At 38.1% G+C, this 15,930-nt stretch overlaps 1 protein-coding gene across 1 annotated transcript in view; it reads left to right on the top strand.

The window, feature by feature from the left end:
• The window catches only part of LOC124798172 (sodium channel protein 60E-like), a 290,757-nt gene that overhangs the window by 263,071 nt on the left and 11,756 nt on the right, over positions 1-15,930 (top strand). The window contains exons 24-27 of the mRNA XM_047261456.1: positions 7,719-7,852; positions 7,945-8,138; positions 8,228-8,430; positions 9,186-9,458. Coding sequence (XP_047117412.1) covers positions 7,719-7,852; positions 7,945-8,138; positions 8,228-8,430; positions 9,186-9,458 — 804 coding nt within the window. The remainder of the gene's footprint in view (positions 1-7,718; positions 7,853-7,944; positions 8,139-8,227; positions 8,431-9,185; positions 9,459-15,930) is intronic.

Below are 15,930 nucleotides of genomic sequence, written 5' to 3'. Positions count from 1 at the left end.
TGGCAATAAAGTCTGATGGGTTAGATACACTGGAATGTGAAGTCAGAATGAGCACATTCGCTGCTTGGAAATCACACAAAAGAAAATATTGTCTACCTGCGTAAAAACCTGCAGTTACAACTACCCCATTGGCAACTGATACGTTCCACGCCAGTGGAGACACAATGAGATCACAGCCCAGGTAAACAATGCAAGACAAGTTTTTTAAAGAACATGTAAATGAGAATCTCATTTTTGGAGTGACTTGTTATGAGAACTGTTCATAGTGAAGTATGGTTACCACTTGATTGACACAATTCTGTTATTGGGCAGACGGCCCCAATAAATGACAAATTTAACGTCTGAGTTCCCTTTGGTGTTGAAAAGTTACAACACAGTAACAGTAATTGCCAATACCGAAGTCCCCTGCAGTCTCCTTTTGCAAGGTCACATCCTCACAATGCCTGAGGTAGTCACTGGCAGCTCCATGTTGTGGCGGTGCCTGGCGATAGCATGGCGAGATTCTGATGATGGACTACTACTGTGGTTGGTGGCTAGTCCAGATGACTCAAAGGTATGAAATAGCCTGGCACACTTGTCACCAGTCTAAATACCCTGGTGTCACCAGGATACAGCTGGATCTATTTGCAGCCAAATGAACCCACAGAAGGAAGCAAGTCTGTGGGGCCAGCAACCTCTGGTGGTGCTCAAACTGCTGCCTGTCAGCCCAGTGGGTGAGTGAAGTCTTCTGGTTGTTGTGAGCACATTTGGCCCCTATGTCTTCACTGTGTAATCCAATCGCATGGTGGTGGTGTGAGAGAGGTAGAAAGGGTGAATGGCCCATACAGAGCATTTAAATGTTCCAGGAACTCTTGAAGCTTTTCAGCTCTCTGTTGCCACACTATAAATGTGTTATCCATGTACTGATAGAATAATATTGATTCAACTTGGTGGGTGCTAGTGCTTCAAAGTGTTCCACGAATAAGTTTGTAATAACAAGTGATAAATGACTATCGACCACCTCATTATCAGTTTGTTTACCGTGAGGCCAGTGTCATGGTGCAAATGCTAAGGGATAGCATAATTAAGGAGTCTACTGAAATCAAGATGTCAAAAACCTAATTTACAGGGATGGCAGTTAGAATTTAAATAATGTTTGGGGTCCAGCACTCGGTATATTAAAATCTCCATAGCCATCACATCCACCAGAGTTGTAAAGTGCTGAGAGAATTTGTGTTTCACAGAATTTTAGCATGAGCTCTGAAAAACAAAATAGCATCAAATGACATTAGGAACTGAACTCAGCCATATACAGCAATGTGAGACCAACAATAGTTCACAGTCTGGTTGGAGTTCAGACAGCATGTCACATAACAGTGAAACTCAAAGAACCTGAAGAAAATGGCTGGATTGGTCATCTAAATATTGCCCATAAAATGGAAAAAGTAACTCAGCATAATGCCCAGATGCACACTATTAATCATTTTTGCCGAGAAAACCTGAGAGATCATATTAAATGTTTTGTCTTCATTGATCCATAGGAGTTAAATGTTTTGGTTTCATATCCTTCTGTTCTTGTAATGACTAGGTATCCCAACACTTGCCTTAAACTTTTGTGAATGTCTGTTGTAGAGGCAGATGTGCTTACTTCATTCAGTTGTGCATCTGTTGGTTCTGGGCACAAGTGTCAGCAGTTGTAGGATTGAAAGGAGTAAGCTACATGAATATTGTGGTCAAGTGAAAAAGAAATCAATTTACAGCTGTGATCATAGAGCATTGTCAACAAAACTAATACATGTGACTTTTACTCTGTGTCCGCTCAAAGCTGCTTATATACAGTTTTTATGTGCAGTTTTAGTGTTGGGCTATTATTACTTGTGCAATGTTAATTAACATGTATTTGAAAAGTTCTATTTACTTAGCTTTTGGTTCTTTTGTCGCTCTTTGCCCAGTCATTCACGATTCACTTATTGTGTTCTGTAGTGTAAGAACCTTCAGGGATATTGAATTAGTCATTACTCTAATGCAAAGTAAGTATCTGTTAAGAACTAAATCTGTATCTGAGAGGTAAAGGGAAATAAGTCCAATATCTTTAGTTTCAGCTTAAGACCATATCAGTCACACTCGCACACTACTTCATTTGTGAGAGATGTATGACAGTCCTGCTCTAGCCCGTGGCTGATTTAGCATTGTTAAATGGACATCCACACTTTTAACTTTGCCTAAATCAACCATGAGCTGGAAGAGAATTGCAGTTTATCTTCTATAAATGAATCATTGTGTAAAAATGAGCAATGTGGTCTTAAGTCAAAACTGCAGGAATTGGACATAGCTCTTATATTCCATATGTGCTTACAGTGGCAAGACGTAACATAATAAAGGAACAGCATCTGAAGACAGAGCTATTGGTGTTGTGATGTGCAGCAATTTTAGTAGCTGTATGGTTGAGTTTGCAGTTGGCCTTAGATTGTAGGTGGCCATTCATGTGCGGTGGATGGCTGATTAGTTGTCATTCCTACATAAAATACTTAGCAATAAGTACAGTACATCTGGCATATAATATGGCTGCTTCCAGATGTTGCCCTATTTTTTTTATAAAATAAGAAATTCACTTCAATGGACTTGGTGGGAGGTAGCAGGTGCAGGTATAGGACAGGTCTTGCAAATGGGTCATCCAGAGGGGAATGATCTGTGTGGTGCAAGGTTGGGAGGGCTGTGGAGGGAAGAATGTTGTGTAGGTTGAGAAGGTGATGAAATGCTACTTCGGATAGTAATGGTAGGATTTTAGTGTGTGGTTGAGTTTTTCATGGTTTGGCCAGTAGTGGTTTTTAAGAAGAAGACTTGTCACTGACTTGTTCACAGTGGCATCGGGTTTGAGAGGTGGCACAAAAGGACTAGCAGCGTAGAATACTTTATGCAAATGCTTTGGTAAGGGTATCAGTATATTGGGTTTCTCCTGTTTCCCACTGTAGTTTTGGCACCCATGGCTGCCTAGGCTATAGGAAATGAACTTTTTAATGGAAATGGATTTTTGAGAAAATTTTGGAAGCACGAATTCGGGCAAAATTAAAAGGAAGAATGAGAGAAGAGCAACATGGTTTCAGAACAGGAAGGTCCATGGTGGATGTAATTTTTTTGTAAGACAACTGCAGGAACAGAACTATGAATATGGAATAGTAGTGGACGTAGAAGCAAAGGGTGGAAAGCCCTGGAGAACAGAGGAGTAGCAAAACAGATTTTTTGGAGGATAAGGGAAATGTACCATGGAAATGTGAGCTGCGTGAAGGAGAGAGATCAGCTTGGATTGAACACAGGAATGGCTTGAGGCAGGGAAGTGCACTTTCACCATTACTCTTCATTCTAGTGATGGATGATATAATGAGTACAATAGCACAAGTAATTGGTGAAAGGAAGATGAAAGCTGTGGTGTTTCAGATGATCTGATGATTTGTGGGAATAAGAAGGAGGAAGTATAAGAGCAGTTGGACGTATGGAAACAAACAGCACAAGAACACAGTATGAAATTTAGTATAAGTAAGAGATGATTATCACAACAAGAAAGAAGGAGAGAGGAACGATGGGAATAACAATTGGTAGGGAACAGTTGAGGAGAGTGGGAGAGTTTCAAGTACCTAGGAAGCCTGATAAAGGAAGATGGAAAAAAACGACAGAGAAATAAATGAGCAGGGGAGAAAAGCAGAAGCATTTTGGAAGAGTGTCAGAAGCCTGATATGGAGCAAGGATGTACCCCAAATCAGTAAAAAGGTTATATACCAGTCGTACTATGTCCCGATCATGACATATGCATGAGAAACCTGGGTTATGAAAGGAAGTGAAAAAAGCAAAGTACAAGCTAGTGAGATGAAATTGTTGAGAAACAGTATTTGAGTAACAAAGATAGACAGGTTCAGAAATGAGAGGATCAGAGAGTTAACTCTTTGATGCACAGATTTTATGTTTAATTAATTTTTTAATAAAACATGCATTTTCTATGTCTGGTGGGGTTGCTAATAAAGGAAAACATGAATTAAAATTTTTTATTGTATTGATTTTGGTTTTAGATGGTGGTATATATAATATACCACCATGCCACTTAGGGCCGTACCTAAAGTTTTTGAGATATCTTGGTTTGTGCTTGTAACTCACCTTTAAATTCTACTCTAAGCAGTAATAATTAGTATAATTAATGTAAAATAATTTTATTTCTGGCAATTGGTCATTTACAATACAAAATCAAATTACAAACCTTACAAATAAAATATGTTTCTTATTCCTTTTTGTGAAAATCTTGAAAGCACCTTTTTGTTTTGCTAAGGCACAAAGGCACTTTGCATTCAGCGCACATCCAGAAAGTGCGCACTTGCTTCTTTTTTGTACTGCATTTCGCACAACGTCTGGCGGTAGTACGCTCTGGCTGGTGGGATGAATTGTCGAGACGCTGGCGTGAGGAAACATATGGCTTGTTTTTCTTTACGTGGACTTGACTCTCATGAAGTCTAGATGGCCTCAATGGTGTTTTCTGGGTTACTAAGCTTTGCAGGATACTCATCCTGAAGACTTTGGCAGTCATTTTTTCTCTATCGCCTAGTTCCTTCCAAATTATATAGCTGTTGACGATACTGACATCAAGCAGGTGAAAGAATATTCGGTGCCACCACTTTTTACTTCTCCGGCTTATTTCATATGATTTTTTCAGTTGGTCGAACTTGTCGACATTGTTCATGTGTGCATTGTAATCCATCACTGCTTGAGGACAAGGTAGCTCTATGCGTGAACCATCTCTTTCACGGCGAGTCACTGTAGTAACTTCAGGACTGTGAAAATTTGAAAGGAGATGAACAGCTCTCTTATCTTTCCACTTCAAGTAGAGGATGCCACAGTTGCTGACCCTCCAGTCAAATTCACCTCTGCTTAATTCTTTGTCTGTTTTTAATTTGGGTAAATGTTTCCTTGTTGGTTGAACTGTCCCACAGGCATATATGTTTCTCTGCTGTAAACCAGCCAACAAGTTATAGCTATTGAAATAGTTGTCGAAATAAAGATAATGGCCTTTATTTACGAGTTCAGAGGACAAACTCAGCACTACATGCTCCCCAAGGCCTGTTTGCACTGTGTCACCTACTTTTCCGGTGTAAATATCAAATTTCAAGTTGTAAGAGGTCTTGTCACACAGCATCCACACTTTGTAACCACGCTTTATGGGTTTATCTCTCATGTATTGTTTCATACTGTTGCGGCCTTTGAATTTGATCATTGACTCATCAATTGCTAGGTGTTTGCTGGGTTGGTAACACTTGGAAAAAGATTCAGATAGTATCTTGATCACTGGTCGCAGCTTGTACAGTTTGTCATAACCTGGGTGTCCTTTTTCTGGATGCAATGTGTTATCATTCAGATGAATGTTCCTCAGTAACCATCCAAACCGATTTACTGCCATCAGAGATGCAATATAACGATCATGAAGTTCTGGGGCACTAGACCAGTAGTCTCTGTATGCTGGCATACGCTTTATACCCATCAAAATGTTGATTCCCAGGAAAGTTCGTATTTCATTGTCAGTTGTTGGAGTGAAAGACTTGCCAGATTGCGTCGCATATAAATTTGTTTGGAAAACGATTAGCTGAACTAGCTCTTTTGGAAATATTTTTTCGAATATATCGATAGGTTCTGGATCATCAATGTCCCTAATAAAAGCACTTGGTCCTGATTCACTGTCGAACTGCATTCCTGAGGTAGCATTGAATTGTTGTCCCCAAGTTGGCGCTGTGTCAGCAGCGCGTTTTGGCGGAGTGGACTCACTTTCTTCCTCGCTCTCTGAAACTTCGCCTTCAGACGACACAATAGCCTCCGCAACAATGCTTGCTTCATAATCAGATTCGTCATCTGTGGTGTCAACAGTGGAATCCTCGTCTGATGGAATTTCACACAATAATCGTTCGATTTCTTCATCTCGTAAGCCTCTTCTTGACATTTTCATTTTCAAACAACAGCCTGAATCCAAGTAAAGAATACGTAAGCAAAACAAAATGGAGAAAGAGCTAAAATAAGTCACAACACAATTAAAAACTAAACTTTGTAGCGGAGGATTTCGAATTTTATACTAGGAAACGAAATGCAATAGAATACTGCTACATGCACGGTGGTACAAATAATATACCACCAAAATAAATTGTATATAAATAACGGAAGATTGTGCATATGAATGTATACATGGGTTCATACCGTAGCTGTGACGTCCAAGATATGGAAAAAACACAGGCGCAACAAGAAATTCGTTATAAACCACTATTCACACGCAAAAACCATGCACAACTCAGCACGCAGCTTTCACAGTTGTAATCTATGCAATTCTTGGCGGGAACTGATTCCTTATAGGCAGTGAGTGCCATCTGTCTGATAAGTAGAGAACTAGGTGAGCATATTAGAGTGGTGGTCGTGCAGTTAAACCACTGTGCAAAGAGCCAAGAAAATTTTCAAAAGGTGGTATACTATGTATACCACCGTGCTCCAAAGAGTTAATGAAGGTGAAACCATTACAGGAGGAGATAGAGAAATCAAGGCTGAGAAGTTATGGACACGTTAAGAGAATGGAGGATACCCAGGAGGATACATGAGATGAAACTGGAAGGAAAGAGACCAAGAGGAAGACCAAGAAACAGATGGCTGAAAGGAGTAGAGGAATGTGTCCAGAAGAAAGGAAAAGACTGGACCAAGATGAAGACGGAGAGATGGTGGCAAGACAGAAGATGATGGAGAGGACTATGTTCCATACAGACCCAACCAGAGGCTGGAAACTGTCCAAGATAATGACGATGGATGTGGCATTGGTGACCAGTGGATTTGATGTAAATAGAAGTATTTATTGAGTCATCTGAGAGGCAGAGATCAATATCTCAGAAAGTATCTTGTTGAGTCGAGAAGGAACTTGTGAATCAGATTTGTTAGCAGTTATTGAGGTTCTGAAGGAAAGAGAACAGACTGTCCTAGTCCTGTATCCATATTGTGAAGATACTATCACTAAGTCTAAACCGGGTAAGAGGTTTTAGGTGGTGAGTCAAGTAGATAGGTATGGTTCCTCTAGGCAGTTTCATGATTTGTTTGTAAAATTACGTTCAAAGGAGAAACGAGCATGGGTTAAAACATGGTTGACTGAAAGAATTGTGAAGCATGTCATGTATTTTGTATGAGGACACTGGAGAGGTCATGACAGCAGTGTCACTGGCATGAGGGATATTGGTGTAGATGTTCATATAATTAACAGCAACAAGAAGTCTGGTAGTAATGGGTCAGGAACTGCGGAGAAACAGTGGAGCATGGGATTAAAGTCTTTGATGTGGGAAGGGAGACTGGAAAATTGATTGGAGATGTTTATTAATGAAATCAGAGAACTTTGTGTGGGAGCGTACCTCTCAGTTGTCACACACCGTTTTTGTCCACTGCTTCTGTCAGCCTGAGCAACCACTCATAAACAATCAGTGACAATGCAACCATGGGTGGGCATTTGGATGTCTGTGTGATTATGTGTGTGAAACGGTGTGCTTATGCTAAAAAAAGAATGGTAGATGAAACTATTACTTTCACTGCGCTGTTACAAGTTTGTATGCAGCATACATATATAAGCTACAAATGAATGGTTTGTTGTTCTCATTTCTGTTTATTGTTCCCATCTTGGAGTTTCTGTTATTGTACACACACATGTCAATAATTCAGTCAGTTAACATTTGTTTTCTCTTTTCCAGGTTTGAAATAGCGATATTTGTTCTAATTTTTTTAAACATGCTAACAATGGGTATTGAGCATTACAATCAGCCACACGCTATATTTTTTGTACTAGAAGTTAGTAACGCCTTTTTCACTACAGTTTTTGGACTTGGTAAGTTTATGCCATTCTTTTGTAATGTGCAGCATAATTTTACAGTGCAATATTTAGTTTTTCTAAAGTAGATAACTGCATTTGTTTTACAGAAGCAATTGTGAAAATAATAGGTCTGCGCTACCATTACTTCACCGTTCCATGGAATCTGTTTGATTTTTTACTTGTAGTAGCATCAATTCTTGGCATTCTCATGGAGGATATCATGATCGATTTTCCTGTTTCACCAACACTATTAAGAGTTGTAAGGGTTTTTCGTATTGGCAGGATACTTAGGCTCATCAAGGTATGTATATAAGTACAGCTCCTCAATGAGATTTCCGTGAAAATAATGTCAGTGGCTCACATTCCTTTTTTTCCTCAATACACTTACAGGCAGCTAAAGGAATACGGAAACTACTGTTCGCATTAGTGGTTTCACTGCCAGCTCTCTTCAACATAGGAGCTCTCCTGGCATTGATTACATTTATTTATGCTATTATTGGTATGTCTGTGTTTGGACATGTTAAACAGACTGGTGCCTTAGATGATATGGTTAATTTTGAAACTTTTGGGAGAAGCATGCAGCTCCTTTTCAGGTAATAATTTTTGCATATAGCATACAACAAATCTCAAAAATGTATCCTCATTTCATATTAAAGGTAGTTATAACATTTTGTACTGTCAGTATAACTTTTAGTTTAATTTTCTGTATATTTCTCTTCTATAAGGACCATGTAAATACACAAGGGCTGGAGTTGTTATTGTGCATTGACTGTGCACCACTACAATAGCTTGCACACTATTTTATCATACTTTATGTTCAGTCTTCAAGTAACAACACTGTTTTAATGGGATCATTACTTCTGAAAAGGCAGTATATTACCTATCCCTCATCATTATAACATATTATAAGATGAACTGAAAATCAGTAAAACACACAGATCATACAGTGGAGGGCACACAGTGAGGAACATAGATGTCATTACATATTTAAAGAGCAATGTAATGCAAGGAGAAAAATAATTAACTCTTTCTATTGTTTACAAATTTCCTTTCCCAATTCCAGGTGACTTGTTTTTAGTCACATTATACCTTGACCTAGAAGTTTCATTCTCCTACCCATTTCTCCATCATACAATGAAGAAGATATTTATTTCAGTGACTTTAATGCTGTGACCTGTGTATTTACTTTCCTCATTAGATGAATGGTTATTTCTGCAGATGATGCCTTCTAATTTCCAAAAGTTACTTGTTGTATAAGCTCATCACAAAAGTAAAAATACATTGTGTGTGTATGTAGTTGTGGATAAATGTGATAATAGCTAAGTCATTACACTTACTATTTTTGCAGGTTAATGACTTCAGCTGGTTGGAACGACGTTCTCGAATCCTTGATGATTCAGCCACCAGATTGTGATATACACTTTAACAATCAGCCAAATGGAAACTGTGGCTCTCCACTTCTTGCAATAACATACTTTACAAGCTTTATTATTATTAGTTATATGATTGTTATTAACATGTACATTGCTATTATTCTGGAAAACTTCAACCAAGCTCATCAAGAGGAGGAAATTGGAATTGTTGAAGATGACCTAGAGATGTTTTATATACGCTGGTCAAAGTAAGTATTTACTATATTAATTGGTTGCTATAATATAGAAAAATAAGTGTATTCTTCTATTTAGTATTTGCAGTGTCTTGAGTTTCGTAAAAGAAAAAAAAAATGACTCCTCTGAAGTACCACATGAGGTACAGTCAGACTGGAAAAGAAAGTTACGCGCTTTAGAATTCTTGTGGTCCCCAGCAGTTTCTGTAACTATACAAGATATAATCAAAAAACACAGTGAGTTAATTTTTTTAGCAACAACTGCTGATGCTACAACTATTTTATGTAATTCGTCAGATGGCCTGATTTGCTGAGACAGCAGAATCAAGTTGGCACATGTTTTGACTTGTCAGTCAGCATCCAGAGATGCTAGAATGATATTGTGTTTTCCATGTCTGTCATGCATCATGGATTTTGAACAACATATGAATATTAAATTCCGTTCCATGTTGCAAAAAAGTGAGAAACAAACTCATGAATTGTTGAAATTGGCATATGGCATAATGCTGTAACTCTGAAGACTTTTTAAAAGTGTTATGAGCAATTTAAAAGTGGAAATGAGTTGGCAGAAGACTAGCAATGTTTGGGACATTTGTTAATCTCTAAACCAGAGGAAAATAAGCGAAAATTGATCATTCAGACAGGCAAATAACTAGTTGAGAGCTTACCAAAGCACTTAACATCACATACTGGTCTGTGCAAAGCATTTTATCGACTATTTGTAAATGGCATGAGTGAATGCAAAATTTTTTTAAACTTTTGAGTGATGAACAGAAGGAAAATCTTGTCACTTTGCCCAGAGTTGAAGGATTGTCTTCATTTAGATCTAGGCTTTGTGTCCAAAATTGTAACTGCAGATGAAACTCGGGTCTGTGGATATGACCCTGACATGAAAATTCTGAGATCCCTATGCAAAATCAGTGAATCACCTCTCACTAAAAAGGCATGTCAATCAAAATTGAATATCAAAGTCAGGCTCATTGTATTTTTCATTATTGAGGGCATAGTGCAGTAAGGATTCATTCCAAGGGGAAAAACTGTAAATGCCAAATTTAATGAGGGTATATTGTAACATCTGCGAAATAATGCATGAAGCAAGAGACCAGAAAAATAGACCAATGACTTCCTTTTCCTTCAAGACAATGCACTGTGCCACACTTCAGTTTTGATTGCAAGTTTTTCACCAGAAAAAGTGTTCCTATCTGTCCACATCTGCCTTACTCACCAGATTTAGTACCATGCAACATCTGGTTCTTCCCACAAATTAAAACCATTTTTAATGTCAACATCATTCTTGTCATTGAGAGAGCCCCGCAACAAAGCCATTGAATGCCTTTCCAAAAGAAGCCCTTCATAAATGCTTCCAGTCACGTATTCAGTGGTGGGAGAAGGGCATTGCCAGCCAAGGGTAGTGCTTTGAAGGAGATTAAGTTAAATTCTATGTAAGCTTATTACTTTGTTTCTAATAAAATTATTCGCTGCATTTTTTTATCACACCTTATGTGTGCTTTTGTTGACAAATGTGAATAGTCACAATCTGAGAAAACAAAGTGGACCTAGCAGCACCAAAATGTCTTCTTACAAAAAGAGCAATTTGCTGCAGTATGTACTGTTCCCAGTGTGAGCATTACTACATATTAGTCAAGTAAAGATGCAGAAACCGCCATGCTATGGCAATGTCATGATCTTTGCCAGCTATGGGAAAAGAACACTCTTCAATTTTCCAACATAATGTGTGATATTTCATACTAAATTACCAAGCACAATGTTAAAACACTGTTTTTGAGCTTTTGTAGGGGAATGTTAGCAGTGTTATTTCCAGTTTGTCAGTAAGGTCTTCTGAATTTTACTTTAGATTATACAATAATTCTGTGAGAGAAGTAGAACATTTTCCTCACTAAATGTTGTCTATTGAATATGTAGGAGAAGGCACATCAATTACTTTGTTACATTAATGATGTATTAACTTATGATTGAAAAATTATGTTTCTTTGATTTCTGGTTCAAAGTGAATGTTTCTTTGTCTGATTTCTGATTCAAAATGAAAAAATATTTTGGGAGTATTCAACAGATGTATTATTCAGGCAATTTTCTTACAAACAAATGGCCTTATAATTGCGGGAGATGTTATTTTTATGTTTTGCAGCCATATGTTACATAGAAAAAAACGCTATGTTTGTGTGGTGCTAGTCATGATGTGGCTGTCAAGAATAAAATCATGTTCTCATAAATCTGTTAAAAGTATGACAAGGCCAAATACAAGACAGTTGCATTGTACAAATTCTTTCCTTAATGTGTCAGCTCTATGGTTTCACAGCATCAGTGGTTGAATTTTAGTGTGTAGATTTTAATTCAGTGTTTTCTGTATTATTGTTAGCATCAGTGGCAGCTTTGTTCTTTAAGCATATGTTTGTTGCTGTGCTTGGTATTTTTTCCTTTCCAGGAATGAAATTCAAAAACAGAAATCTTTAAGTGACAATAACTAAACAGAAATTAACTTCAGAACAAAATTGCAGAGAAATGCAGTTTACTTAAAACTGAACAAACATACACTTCCTGAGAAAATGTAAAACGAGTCTTTTTCATTTGCTGTCTGACATTAAAAATCCTACATGCAGTTTGCATTAGATAATGATTTTGATAATAATTAGTGAAACACTTACCAGTATGCAAAGGTACACTGTTCCAAGGAAATTGAACCACCGGGTTTGGGAGGAAATGAGCTTATAAAATTAATATGTTGCATGTAACAAGATAACATGATCAGTCCATTGGGTTGAAAGATTACAAAAAGTCTAATTGAATGTATAAAACAAGTCAGTTTATTTATTCATTCATTATGTTTTGTAGATCCTTCTATGAAGAATGTGGAAGGTCAACATTAACCTATCAAGGTCCAGGAGGTCTGTTCACAAAATTCCAGAACTTTGTCCCAAAATTTTTCTGTGTTTACCTTTTACTTATTGTGCACAGTCTCCTTCAAACTCTCCTCCGCCCAAAACCATTTCCACTTCTGGAAGTAGCCTTCATATGCCTCTTGCTGGATCATCTGAAGTGCTGTCTGTAAATTTTCTTTTATCTCATCCATCATTGCAAATCTTCATCCTTTCAACAGGGCTTTCAACTTTAGAAATCAAGAGCCCGGAGGATGAGGGAGCAAAGTGATTTCATTTTCTGTGCAATATTCATACACTGGCAGGGATGAATGTGCAGGTGCATTATCATGATGCAAGAGCCATGAATTGTCTTGCCACATATCGGGTCATTTTCTCACATGCATCACAACGTGTCCCGATAGTACCATCGATTAATGGGTTGTCCCTGTGGTACAAATTCATGATGAACTAATCCTTCAAAGTCAAAGAAAACTATCAGCATGGCTATGATATTTGACTTGACCTGACAAGCTTTTTTTGGTCTTGGAGAACCTTTTCCGACCCATTGCGAAGATCGAACTTTGGTCTCAACATCATAATTGTGGACCCACATCTCATCAACAGTTATGACTTTCTTAATGAATATCTCGTTCTCATTTGCACAGTCCTAAACCTCTACACAGATTGTGAAGCAAAGGTCTTTCTGGTCTTGACTCATGAGCCATAGGCGAACTTGGCAGCAACACGATGCATTCCAAGATGCTGTGTCAGGATTTCATATCATGATCAGCTGAAATGTTACATCCTTCTGCAATCTCTCAGATGGTCAGTCTTCGATTGGCGTGCACAAGTTTGTTGACATTCCTGACATGAGTGTCATCGGTAGACGTCGAAGGGCATCCTGAAAGAGGGTCATCTTTATCTTCTGTCTGGACATTTTTAAACCATGTTAACCATTCATAACACCAAATAAGGCTTAAGCACTCATCACCACAAGCTTCTTGAGTTTCATAAAAATTTAATGCAGACATGTTGCTCCTCTAACTCTGCCATCTCGAAATTTGCAAACTGTGGAGTACAATGCTCTACTCAATACAAAATTCAACAATAAATAACAGACATACAACAGTGAAAGTTCTGGCAGTTACACATTAAACACAGGCATATGCAGGGATGCAAACCTCATTTCAGTCCAACACACCATTGGCAAGAAATTACAAATGTTCCAGAATTTTTCGAACAGACATCCTATGTTAATAATATGCAGTATATTTTAAGAATTAATATTGTATTTTGCTTAATAATTAACACTCATTAATGTGTCAGGTAACAATGGCTAAAATTATTATAAGTAAAACCTGAAGAACGATAAAAAGCTCATTCCCTCATTTATCCTATAAAGCCAGTCTTTGTCTTCTACTGCTTGCATAGTATTTACTTGGCTGTACATCTACAGCTATACTCTGTGAACATCATGAGGTGCATAGCAGGAGTATGTGCCATTTTACCAGCTATTAGGGTTTCTTCCTGTTCCATTCACATATGGTGTGTGGGAATAATGATTTTTTAAATGTCTCTGTGCATGCAGTAATTATTCTAATCTTATCCTTGTGATCCCTATGTGAGCGATATGTAGGGCTTTGTAGCATATTCCAAGAGTAATCCTTTAAATCAGTTTGGAAACTGTGTTAATAGACTTTCTCAGGATAGTTTGCATCTATCTACAAGAGTTTTCCAGTTCAGTTCCTTCAGTATCTCTGTGACACTCTCCCACAAATTAAACAAACCTGTGACCATTTGTGCTGCTGTTCTCTGTATACATTCAGTATCCCCTGTTAGTCCTATCTGGTGTGGGTGTACAGATCCCACACACTTGTGCAATATTCTAGAACCAGTGGCACAAGTGATTTGTGAGTAATCTCCCTTGTAGACTTATTGCAGTTCTCCAGTATTCTACCATTAAACCAAAGTCTACCACCTGCTTTACCCATGACTTGAACCTATGTGATCATTCCATTTCATATCCCTAAAAAGTGTTACACCCAGATATTTGTATGAGTTGGCCAATTCTAATGGAGACTCATTGATATAGTCATAGTATACAATATTTTTTTTCATTTTGTGAAGTGCAAAATTTTAGATTTCTGAAAATCTAGAGCAAGTTGCCACTCTCTCCATCACACTGAAATCTTATCAAGATCTGACTGAATATTTATGCAGCTTCTTTCAGATAGTATTTCATTATAGATAAGTGCATCATCTCCAAAAAAACTTGATTTTGCTATTAATATTGTCTGCAAGGTCATTAATATACAACATGAACAGCAAGGGTCGCAACACACTTTTGTGGGGCATACCTGAAGTTACTTCTACATCTGACAATGACTCTCCACCCAAGATAACATGCTGCGTTCTTCCTACCAAGAAGTCCTTAGTTCAGTCACAAATTTCACTTGATGATGTCCCATATGACTGTACTTTTGACAATAAGTATAGGTGTGGTACTCAGTCAAATGCTTTCTCGAAATCAAGAAATTCTCATCCTGTTTAAGATATCTCATTATGTTTGAGCTCAGAATATGCCCTAAGATTTTACAACAAATGGGTGTCACTGATATTGAATGGTAGTTTTGTGAACCACTTACACTACCCTTCCTGTAGACAGGTGTGACCTGCACTTTTTTTCCAAGAGCTGGGCACAGTTTTCTGTTCAAGGGATTTATGATACATTATAGTTGGAAGAGGGCCTAACTCAGCCAAAAATTCAGTATAGAATCTGACAGGGATTCCATCAGAGCCTGCAGCTTTGTTCAGTTTTAACTATTTCAGCTGTTTCTGAACACCACTGAGGTTAATGATTATTTCATTCATCTTTTCAGTGGTATGAGGGTTAAACTGGGGCAGTTTCTTGGGTATTCCTTTGTAAAGGAGCATTTGAAAACAGAGTTAAGCATTTCAGCTTTTGCTTTGCTACTCTCAATTTTAATTCCTGTCTCATTCACTAGGGACTGGACTCTTAACTCTGGTGCCACTAACAGCCTTTACATATGACCAGAGTTTCTTTGGGTTCTGTGAAAGATCACATGACAATACTCTGTTACAGTAGTCATTGAAGGCATCACACATTGCTCTCTTGACAGCCAAATGTGTTCCATTCAGAATTTCATTTTATATAGCCCTATGCTTTGTTTTACACCTGTTATGCAGTAATCTCTATTTCTTTTTAAGTTTCTTTACAGTTACTGTATAGCATAGCATGGAGGTTCCCTCCAATTATGAACTGTTCTACTAGGTACATATATATGCAGAGCATGGTCAGAAACAAGGTTACATTTCTGGAAACATCCCCCAGGCGGTGGCTAAGCCATGTCTCCGTAGTATCCTTTCTTTCAGGAGTGCTAGTTCTGCAAGGTTCGCAGGAGAGCTTCTGTAAAGTCTGGAAGGTAGGAGACGAGATACTGGTAGAAGTAAAGCTGTGAGGACTGGGCGTGAGTCGTGCTTCGGTAGCTCATATGGTAGAGCACTTGCCCGTGAAAGGCAAAGGTCCCGAGTTCGAGTCTCGGTCGGTGCACACAGTTTTAATCTGCCAGGAAGTTTCACGTGCACTTCAG

Source organism: Schistocerca piceifrons, chromosome 5 (assembly GCF_021461385.2).
Source record: "Schistocerca piceifrons isolate TAMUIC-IGC-003096 chromosome 5, iqSchPice1.1, whole genome shotgun sequence".
In the NCBI taxonomy this organism is placed as follows: domain Eukaryota; kingdom Metazoa; phylum Arthropoda; class Insecta; order Orthoptera; family Acrididae; genus Schistocerca; species Schistocerca piceifrons.
The sequence above is the reverse complement of the archived record's forward strand: the minus strand, read 5'-3'. Positions and strand labels throughout refer to the sequence as shown.